Source organism: Hydra vulgaris, chromosome 15, assembly GCF_038396675.1.
Source record: "Hydra vulgaris chromosome 15, alternate assembly HydraT2T_AEP".
In the NCBI taxonomy this organism is placed as follows: Eukaryota; Metazoa; Cnidaria; class Hydrozoa; order Anthoathecata; family Hydridae; genus Hydra; species Hydra vulgaris.
The window spans coordinates 24,355,262-24,365,000 of NC_088934.1; the positions used below are offsets into that span (position 1 = coordinate 24,355,262).

The 9,739-nt window shown below is 31.3% G+C and overlaps 1 protein-coding gene across 2 annotated transcripts in view; it reads right to left on the reverse strand.

The window, feature by feature from the left end:
• Positions 1–9,739, reverse strand: part of LOC136072064 (bone morphogenetic protein 1-like) — a 50,720-nt gene that overhangs the window by 11,051 nt on the left and 29,930 nt on the right. For both annotated transcript variants that reach the window (XM_065820175.1, XM_065820176.1), the window contains 6 exons: positions 7,562–7,793; positions 3,859–4,057; positions 3,185–3,568; positions 758–1,114; positions 430–564; positions 203–325 (listed from right to left, as the gene is read on the reverse strand). In XM_065820175.1, the coding sequence (XP_065676247.1) occupies positions 203–325; positions 430–564; positions 758–1,114; positions 3,185–3,568; positions 3,859–4,057; positions 7,562–7,793 (1,430 nt within the window). The remainder of the gene's footprint in view (positions 1–202; positions 326–429; positions 565–757; positions 1,115–3,184; positions 3,569–3,858; positions 4,058–7,561; positions 7,794–9,739) is intronic.

Here is a 9,739-nt window from a genome sequence, read left to right on the forward strand (position 1 = left end):
ACTTTCATTATGAGAGTTATATGTGTGGTTATGGTTATGCGTATGGTAAAAAAGGGCCAAAGAGAGCTCTTTTTTACCATATATTTTCACTTATATATGAATATGTTAAATATGAACATAAAAATAAATTATTTACAAATTATTAATTTTTTTTGTTTAAAAAAACAAACCTCCAGTAAAATAAAACTAGAAAAATGTCTACCTTGGCATTGGCTTTTGTTAAAACTAATTGTGAATCCTTTTGGACATCCGCAAACAAAGCTGCCATCAGTATTTATACATTTATGTGAACACCCACCATTGTTTATACTACACTCATCTTTGTCTTAATAATTAAAATTTAATATGAAAATTGATTTATGTGCATAAATTCATTATGAAAAATCTTTTTACCTCCTATTTTTACCCTCTTAAAAAAACATGTTTTACCTACACATTGTGCTTTTCTTGAACTTCGATGATAAATTGTATCATAACCCTGATAACAACCACAAAAATATCCACCAGGGTAGTTTAAGCAGGCTTGAGTACACTCATGCAAGCCTAACTGACATTCATCAACGTCTAAAAGTTACACACACAAAAAAAAAGTTCTTCATAGATCAGATTAATAAAATTTAAAGTAAATTTCTGTAGAATAAAAAAATTTGAAGTAAATTTCTATAGATTAATGATGAAATAAACTAAAAATTTCCACATTTTCTTAAGTTTATTTAAAATAAATGATCTAAAACTATCAAACAACAAAAGTTTTTACCATATTGATCAATTTCAGCTTCAAAACCCATAAACCATCCTTGATGATCAACATTAGATGCATGAAAATGTATCTTTACTCGCTCTGAATTAATTACTAACTTTCCAGGATTATTTGAACCACAAAATCTCCCTACAAAACTTTCTGCAGTCCCAAGGTCTTTATGAATTTCAACATAATCCAAACATCCTTCTTCATTGTCAAGCTCTCTAAGTGAGAAAAATCTAAACTCAATTTCAGTTTGCATACCAGGTTGAGCTTCAACATTCCATACACAATCAGTATTTAATTGATAGCCAAAAGGAAACTGTGGTGAGTGAATTATTGCAGGAAACTGTTTTATAAGTTGTGAACATGCTAAACAAAAACAATTTAAAAGTAGAAATAAATATTTGTTAACAAAAACCTTTTATAATAAAAATCTTGATAAAGCATTCTAGTATTTAGTACTTAGTAGTATTAATTGAAACAAAAATGCTTATAGTGTGTATTGTCAAAATCGCATAAGAAGCGTTTTGTTACAAATTTGAGTAGCAGAAAAGAAGCAAATGCATAGCTTATTGAGTTTCAAGTAATATCTTTAAGTTCTTTTTAATAATTTAAACCATGACTTTAATTTTAAAAAAATTAAAAACCGTCATTACCACTAAATTGATTAAATCTTTGAGAAATATTTTAAAGTAACTTTTTATTTGTAGAATCCTCATTCAAAATTTACAAGACCTGCTCTTTGTAAGGCCTGCTCTTTGTAAGACCTGCTCTTTGTAAGACCTGCTCTTTGTAAGACATGCTCTTTTTAAGACTTGCCCTTGGTAAGACTAGTTTAAATTTGGTTGTTTCATCTTTTGAAATTAGTGTTGATAATTACAATTCTTTGACTCACGTTGACTTCAGTAGTAACATACTAAATTTATTTAGCATATGACTACTGAATAGACTTAAGTATTAATTTGTATTTTTGTAGTAAAATCAGGTTAGAACACATTGGCTATTCCTTTATGAGACTTTGCTTAGTATAACTTAACCACTTCTTTTGCTTAGTATCACTTAACCACCCTTTTCATGCTTAGGTCCATTTTACTCAAATTACTAAATCTTATATTTCATTTCAGTAGTTAGGTTCTCGAGACTCAGGAAAATCTTTAATGGTGTCAATAACAAAAACAAGTCTGACATTCCATCTCTCATAAATGGATCTCATGTCTGATCTTATTGCTTTCAAAAATAAGGCAAAACTAGTTGCAAAAAACATTTCCTTTTATTCATATCTAGAACCTATAGAACCATATTTTGATCTAGAACCTATAGAACTATACCTGACACCTCAGAGAAGCAGATTAATCCATTTCTAGACATTCAAACCACTCAACCTTACATTGCTTAAGTTATTTTTGACTTTTATAGTTTGTAGTTTTGACAACATTCCTACCACAATCTTACAATATTGTTCTCCAGAATGCTCTTCAATACTATCTAAACTACTTAATAAGTACTTAATTAAATCTTGTTTTCTTGTCTGGTATAAAATGGCATGTTGTTCCAATTTTAAAAAACTCTGGAATTGTTGGAATCTATTGTTCTGACCTTAACATTTTCCATACCTACTCTATAATTCAATACTATACTCCTGTTTGATTTGGATTGTCATTTACTACTAACCTCTTATAAAAAAGTAACTTTAATCTCTAATATATTGACATTTTTGTTCTATTATGAGTTGCTATCTTTCCTGTACTTTTATGATGCTGATTCATTAAATTTCTGATCTTTTGAAGCAAAAGGTTCTTCCAGGTATGTTTTAACTTGTTCGTCTGATGTAAATATTTTTCCAGCTAAAGAATTTTGTAATGAATGAAACAGATGGTAGACTGATGGTGAACAATCAGGGCTGTGAGGTGGGTGAAGTATTAGGTCCCAGTCAAATTTGGGCTGGTACTTCTAATTATACACTTTCTCTTTTAGACAGTATCCAAAAATGAATTTTAAATGCAGTTGGATTAGCTCTAGCTGCAAAGCTTGAGCCTCTGTCCCATCATCATAACTTCTATTTCTCTCTTTATCTTTTTATCTCTTTTTTTACAATTACCATTACTAGGTTGCATTCTTTTACTGATCTTTAATGTTCAAAAAACTTTTACTAATCTAGTTTTACTTTTATCTAGTTTTTAATGTCATTACCAAAGCTACAGTTTGCAAGAGACTAAAGCAATGTTGTGCCAAATTAAAGATAATCATTAAAACAATTTCATTAAATAAATTAAAATTAAAAAAAAAATAAAAAAGATATAAAAGGTAAAGTTTAATTACAGCTTTTACTTATTGTTAATAATTTTTTCGAAAAATTTTTAAAAAAGATAAGCTGTGTATAATTAGTTATTAGTAAATATACAAAAAAACTATTTTATTGAAACATCAACTCGAACTCACTGTCAGTTTTAAAGCTAACATTGAAACCAATATTTTCTGTATAACTTTTTAAATTTTTCCCAGATATATGAAGTCGAATGTATAAACTTCCAGCAAGAGTTGTAATTGGTGCAGGTTTCCGTTGTCCACAATATCTTATAATAAAAGGAGACAAAAAACCTTTTCCTTCGCGTACTTCTAAATAATCGTCTTCACAATAACCTGTTTGATCATGGCTAGGTTTTCCAACACTAAAATCATTAAAAATTACAGTAAGCGAAGAACGACTATTAAATTTTATTGCTGTTGTAATAATCCAGACACAATCTTTATTTGTTTCTTGTTGGTATCTATTAGGATATGATGCAAACGAACCACTGGTTGCAAAAATTGTTCCACCACACTCTAAAGAAAAATTGTGTATATATTTTTGTGACAAACAAAAAATCTTTGTTTAATAAGCCAAAAAGAAAGTCTTAGAGACACTGTTTTTAACTTAACACTGATTTGTTTAATTAATTATACATTGTTTGATTAAAATCTTAAATAATCTAATTAAATAGCAAAGTTGTCAGACATTTTATTGGTTAAAATGGCCAATGACTTTAATGATACTCAATCAGACATTCTAAGATTTAGACCAGAAAATATTTAATGTTTGACTGTTGAAATGTGCCTTGAATAATAAAGTTTACCTGTTATCTTAGTACATCTATATAAAAGATTTGTTTCCAAAATATCTTGAGGACTTAAAACAGGACCTTTATATTTAAAATAAGACATTCCAATTTCATTAGTTTCAGCATTTTCTGGAGCCTTACTCAGAATAGTTTTACCGCCATTTTTTGTAAAAAAATTATTCCCATAGTGCATAATTGAATGAAAGTCATAAACCTATGAGAAAAAAACCCTGCTATATAAAAGTGATTTTTTTCATTATTCTTTTTTACCTCACGGTTTGTAGATTTGGGGTCCTAATATCAATCAAATACCCTATGAAAATCCTTTTAAGGGGTGATAGTGCATGCCTATGGAAGCCCAAAATAAAGGGTTTTGAAATCCCTCATTAACATCCAAAGCATAATTTTGGTCAAGAAGTTTATAAGCTTTTGCATACCATAATGCGATCTATTTAAGTGCTTAAAATGCTACAAGACATGCTTTGTTTAAACAATATATATAATATAAAATGTAATGCATAAAAACAAAACTTTTTTATTTTAAAAGCTTTTATCCAAATATGCATCTTATTGCTGTTCTGATGTATCAAGATAAATTCTCAAGTTCGAACTTTGCCCCTCGGTTAAAAAATTACCGGCCAATAATTTCTTCGGGAAATGGCAGTAATTATTCAAAGGAGAAAGCAAAATGTAAACACAGTGAGTGCTTTTTAAATAAATTTAAAGATGCCTACATTTGCAAAAACTCATGAAGATTGCAGAAAATCTGTTTGTGTTATATGCATGAAAAAGGGTGATCAAGAGTTGACTGAAAACTATAAGTTGAAAATTCTTCAACTGATTCAAACAGACATAGATTTCAGTGATTTTGCAAAAAGAGTGCCTTTGGCTACTTGTGTTTCATGCAGATCTCAAATTGGAAAACTTTGTGCTGGAAAAATCAATCATGTGCCTAAACTTTTTGACTTCAAGTCAATATCTATCAAACCTACAACCGGAGTTTCGTCAGTTTGTGAGTGCCTTTTATGCCAAATTGCCAAGATCAAAGGAAAGGAGAAGCATCCTTTTGACAAAGTCAAATAATCCGAGGAAAAAATTCTAAAGCAAACTTCTCAGAGTTCTGAAAAGCGCTGCACAAAGTGCTTGTCAATTATTGGCTGAGGACTTCTTCACAACTGCTACTTGTTCACAACTCACACTTGCTCTGCACCTACGGATACAGATGATCCGTAGGTGCAGAGCAAGTGGCTGCAGCAGTCTTAGCATCCAAAAGCGCATCTCCAAATGGAACTATTAGACTCAGTCAGCCTTGTGGAAAACTTTTGCCATTGAGGAGAGGTAATTACTTCTATTGTCTAGTTAATTATCATAGTATCATTATGCTAAATTAAAGGCACTCAAAATGTTGATTCACAAACATTTAATTTATGACCTGTAATAATTAATTATGAGAAAAAGAAACAAGAATGCTTTTATATTAATTAAAATGCTAATTGCAACTGCTTTTATTGAAAATTCATCTCTTAATTAATTACCCTGCATCAATTTTATTTCATCAACCTAATTTTACTTTAAATCATTCTCATTGCAAGAATAAACATTTTTTTTCCTAATGGATGTTATTTTATTGTTTTTAAAGGTCCGTCATCGGCTCAAAAGCTATTCAAAGAACCACTCACAACAGAAAATATGGTTCAAATTCAGCAAAATACAGGACTTTCAAACAATGGCATGCGAAAACTAGGTTCAGCACTAAATCAAATCAGCCCAATTAGATTGGTGGAGCCAAGTTTTCCTTTGAAGTTTGCTCTAGCCAGCCAGAAACTTAATGATCAGTTCATGGTCAGCAACATCAGATTGGCAGAGAATGGTCAAACTTGTCAAGTTGTGCACTGCCAGAGCCTCAGCAATCTCAGTGATGTTTTCAGAGCATCACGAAAACATCACTGAGAAAGCATCAGAATCTTCCATTTTAAAACTCGATTGATGGTGGTGGATCATTTCTGAAAGTGAGCTTCACTCACATTGTGTTGGAAGAAGAGGAGACTCCTCCACACAGCTCAGTACAGAAGACAATCAAGCTGATGGCACCAGCATCAACCAAAAAAACGAGTGTTAAGCAGCAGATGCTGATAGCACTGTCACAAAACACTCCTGAGAGTTACCAGAATGTGAAGGCCATTTTCAATCTCATTCAAGTCAAAGAAAAATGCCAAACAGGTTCTTTGGTTGTCTCTTGTGACCTAAAGCTGGCCAACATTCTTTGTGGCATTCAGTCTCACAGTAGCAAACACCCTTGTTGTTGGTGTGATGCTGCATCTCCAGGTCTTGAAAATTGTGGACAACTTCGGACTTTTGGTGAGATCAGAAGACAGCATTCTGAATACATCCAGGCAGGAGGAGATTCAAGAAAATCGAAGGAATTCAAAAATGTCATTCATGTACCTTTGATTGAATTTCAAGATGAAAAGTTTGTCCTTGAGGCTATTCCACCAATGGAGTTCCACTTATTACTTGGAGTTGTGAACCACATCTTTAAAAATCTTTGCGACCTGTGGCCAAGGGCCTAGGAATAGCCTCCATCACTTCAAATCCCTATCCAGCCTTATTATGGGGGGCATTTCAATGGGAACGATTGCATGGAGCTTCTAAGAGGTCTGGATAAGCTTAAACAGCTTTCAGAAAAAGAAGGTTTCAGTCCAGCTCTTGGCTTCATTCAAACATTCACACTATTCAAGAGAGTGGCCACTTTGTGCTTTGGAAAAAGCCTGGACCCTGACTATGAATCCAAGATTGAACAGTTCAAATTTAGCTACACCAACCTTCCTATTCCTGTGACTCCCAAAGTGCATGCAGTGTTTTACTACGTGCCACAGTTCATCAAGATGAAACAAATTGGACTCGGCTTCTTTAGTGAGCAGGCAACAGAAGCTCTACATTCCAACTTCAAATCTCACTGGGAGAGATTTAAGAGAGATCCATTGCACCCAGATTATGCCAGTCAGCTTTTAAAATGTGTCATTGACTACAACAGCAAGAGAATTTAATTTTTTTTAGAAAAGAAAATTTTCTTCAGAACATGCCTTTTTTCCGTAATCCATTAATGTAAATCCAAGGTTGTAACAGAACTTGAAAACAAACTCACTTAGAAAATAAATTAATTAAAGAATATTGGTTTGAATTTTACAGGCTAATATGTTGTGTTTTGTAAAAAAAAATGCAAAAAAAATTTTTTTCAACAAACTTTTTGGGCTACTCATAGGTATTTCGTAGTAAAACATTCAAAGCTAAATAAGTCTGTTGGATTTTAATCCAGGATTTTCAAACCACTCATTTTGTGTTCCATATGACATGCACTATCACCCTTTAAAAGGGTTTCCATAGGGTATTTCATTGATATTAGGACCCCAAATCTACAAACCATGACATACTTTATTTAAAAAACTGTCTAGATTGAAGTTTTAAAAACCAAAGGTGCAAAATGTATTAGAGCCTGCAGAAGTAAGTGCATATATATATATATATATATATATATATATATATATATATATAATATATATATATAAATATATATATATATATATATATATATATATATATATATATATATATATATATATATATATATATATATATATATATATATATATATATATATATATTTATAAATTTAAAAATATATATTTATATATGTATATTTATAGAATAAAAGTCTAACCTGATCAAATGTTTTCACTTCATTAAGATTTCTTGGGTCAAAATTAAATGACTTTGAACTATCCATATTTTCATAAATAACATCAATATATATAGAACGATCTGGACGATTTTGCTCATGCCAAAATCCAATTACATGTCCAAGTTCATGGGTTATTATACCAAAACGTATACATCCTGTACCAAGAGACAAGAACTGTTTGCCTCCACGCCGACCAACATAACTGCAGCAACTATGTGTATATAAAATAATACAGGTATCATATGTAAGTGTGTGTGTATTTTTATATATATACACATATATACATATATATATACATATATATATATATATATATATATATATATATATATATATATATATATAATATATATCTGTTCCTGCTGACGCCTATATATATATATATATATATATATATATATATATATATATATATATATATATATATATATATATATATATATATATATATATATATAGGCGTCAGCGGGGAACGGCAAGCTATGAGCTAATGGCATCTTAAAAGCTTATTTATGTGTGTATATATATATATATATATATATATATATATATATATATATATATATATATATATATATATATATATATATATATATATATATATATACAGCTCTAGGAATTAGGAAAAATGGGGTTGGCAATATTTTGACCAACCATTATCTGTAGGAGGTCGACAGGTCAGCAAAAAAAATTTGATACAAAGGTTTAACCATGAAACATAGAAACAAGGTTGACAATTTTTTGCCGACCTAAAACACTTCTAGGTCAGCAGTTCTGGGTCAGCATTTCTTGGTCAGCAGCAATTTTAGTATAACATATTTGTTCCAATTTTCAAAAACTCAATTATTGTCCAATCTGTCTTCTTTCTGTTATTAGCAAGGTCTTTGAATCATTGAATAACAAATTTCTCACACCCTATCTTGAGTCAAATAACTTGCTGTCACACAATTAATATGGTTTTTGATCCTCTTGCTCTACGACTGACTTGCTAACTGCTGTGACTGAAAGATTTTATCATGCATTAGATGAAAGTTTTTGAGATGATCAATTTGTTTCTTTCTAACTCCTTTATTAAAGTCATCCTTGAAAGTCAACACTCTTCTTTATTTCCAGTAACTTCTGAGGTACCTCAAGGTTCTATCCTTGGTCCTATTTTGTTCTTTATCTACATCAATGATATTCCTGACAACCTGACATCTAAAGTAGCTCTTTTTGCTGATGACTCAACTTTATACTCCTGTCTTGACAAAAAGCCTTCACTTTTCGATCGCTTAGAATAAGTAGCCAATCTTGAATCTGTTCTCACTTCTGTGACAGACTGGGACTCATAGTGGCTTGTAAATTTTAACTCCAACAAAACTCAGTTATTTACTGCCAGCAACTATCGCAGTACTATGGACATTCCTATAATAATGAACCACAATCCTCTCACTGAGTTCTCTTCTTTATGTCTTCTTGGATTATCATTTACTACTGACCTTTCATGGAAACCATATATACAATCGATTGCTAAATTAGCATCTGTTAAGATTGCTTCTCTTTATCGTGCTCACCATTTTCGCTCTCCTCTACCTCTACAAATCTCTTATTCGTCCCTGTATGGAGTACTGCTGTCATACTTGGGCTGGTTTTTTTAATGATGCTCTTTCTCTTCTAAACAAGGTCCGAAAACGCATTGTAAACAAAGTTGGGCACGGTCTATCTGCTAAGCTTGAGCTTCTTTCCCATCATCGTAAAGTTGTATCTTTCTCTTTTCTACAAATACTATCATGGTCGCTGCTCAAAGGAGCTTTCATCTCTAGTTCCATCAATAAAAAGTCATTCTTGCTTGACTTGTCATTCATCTAAGTCTCATTCTTTTACTGTACCAGTCCCTGCATGCTCTAAAAACTTTTATTCTTCTAGCTTTTTCCTTGCACTTCAACTTTTGGAACTCTCTCCAATCTTCATGTTTTTCTGACTCATACAACCTTCAACTTTTTAAGTGTTCTGTCAACTGTTTTCTTGCTCTATAATTTTTTTCTAGTAACTCACAACTTAATAGTGATTCTTGCCGCCTTGTTGGGAGTAAATCAGAATAAATAAAAAATAAAAAAAATAAAAGTTAGGTCAGCATTGGCGAATGCCGACCCTAATTCCGAGGGCTGTATATATTAA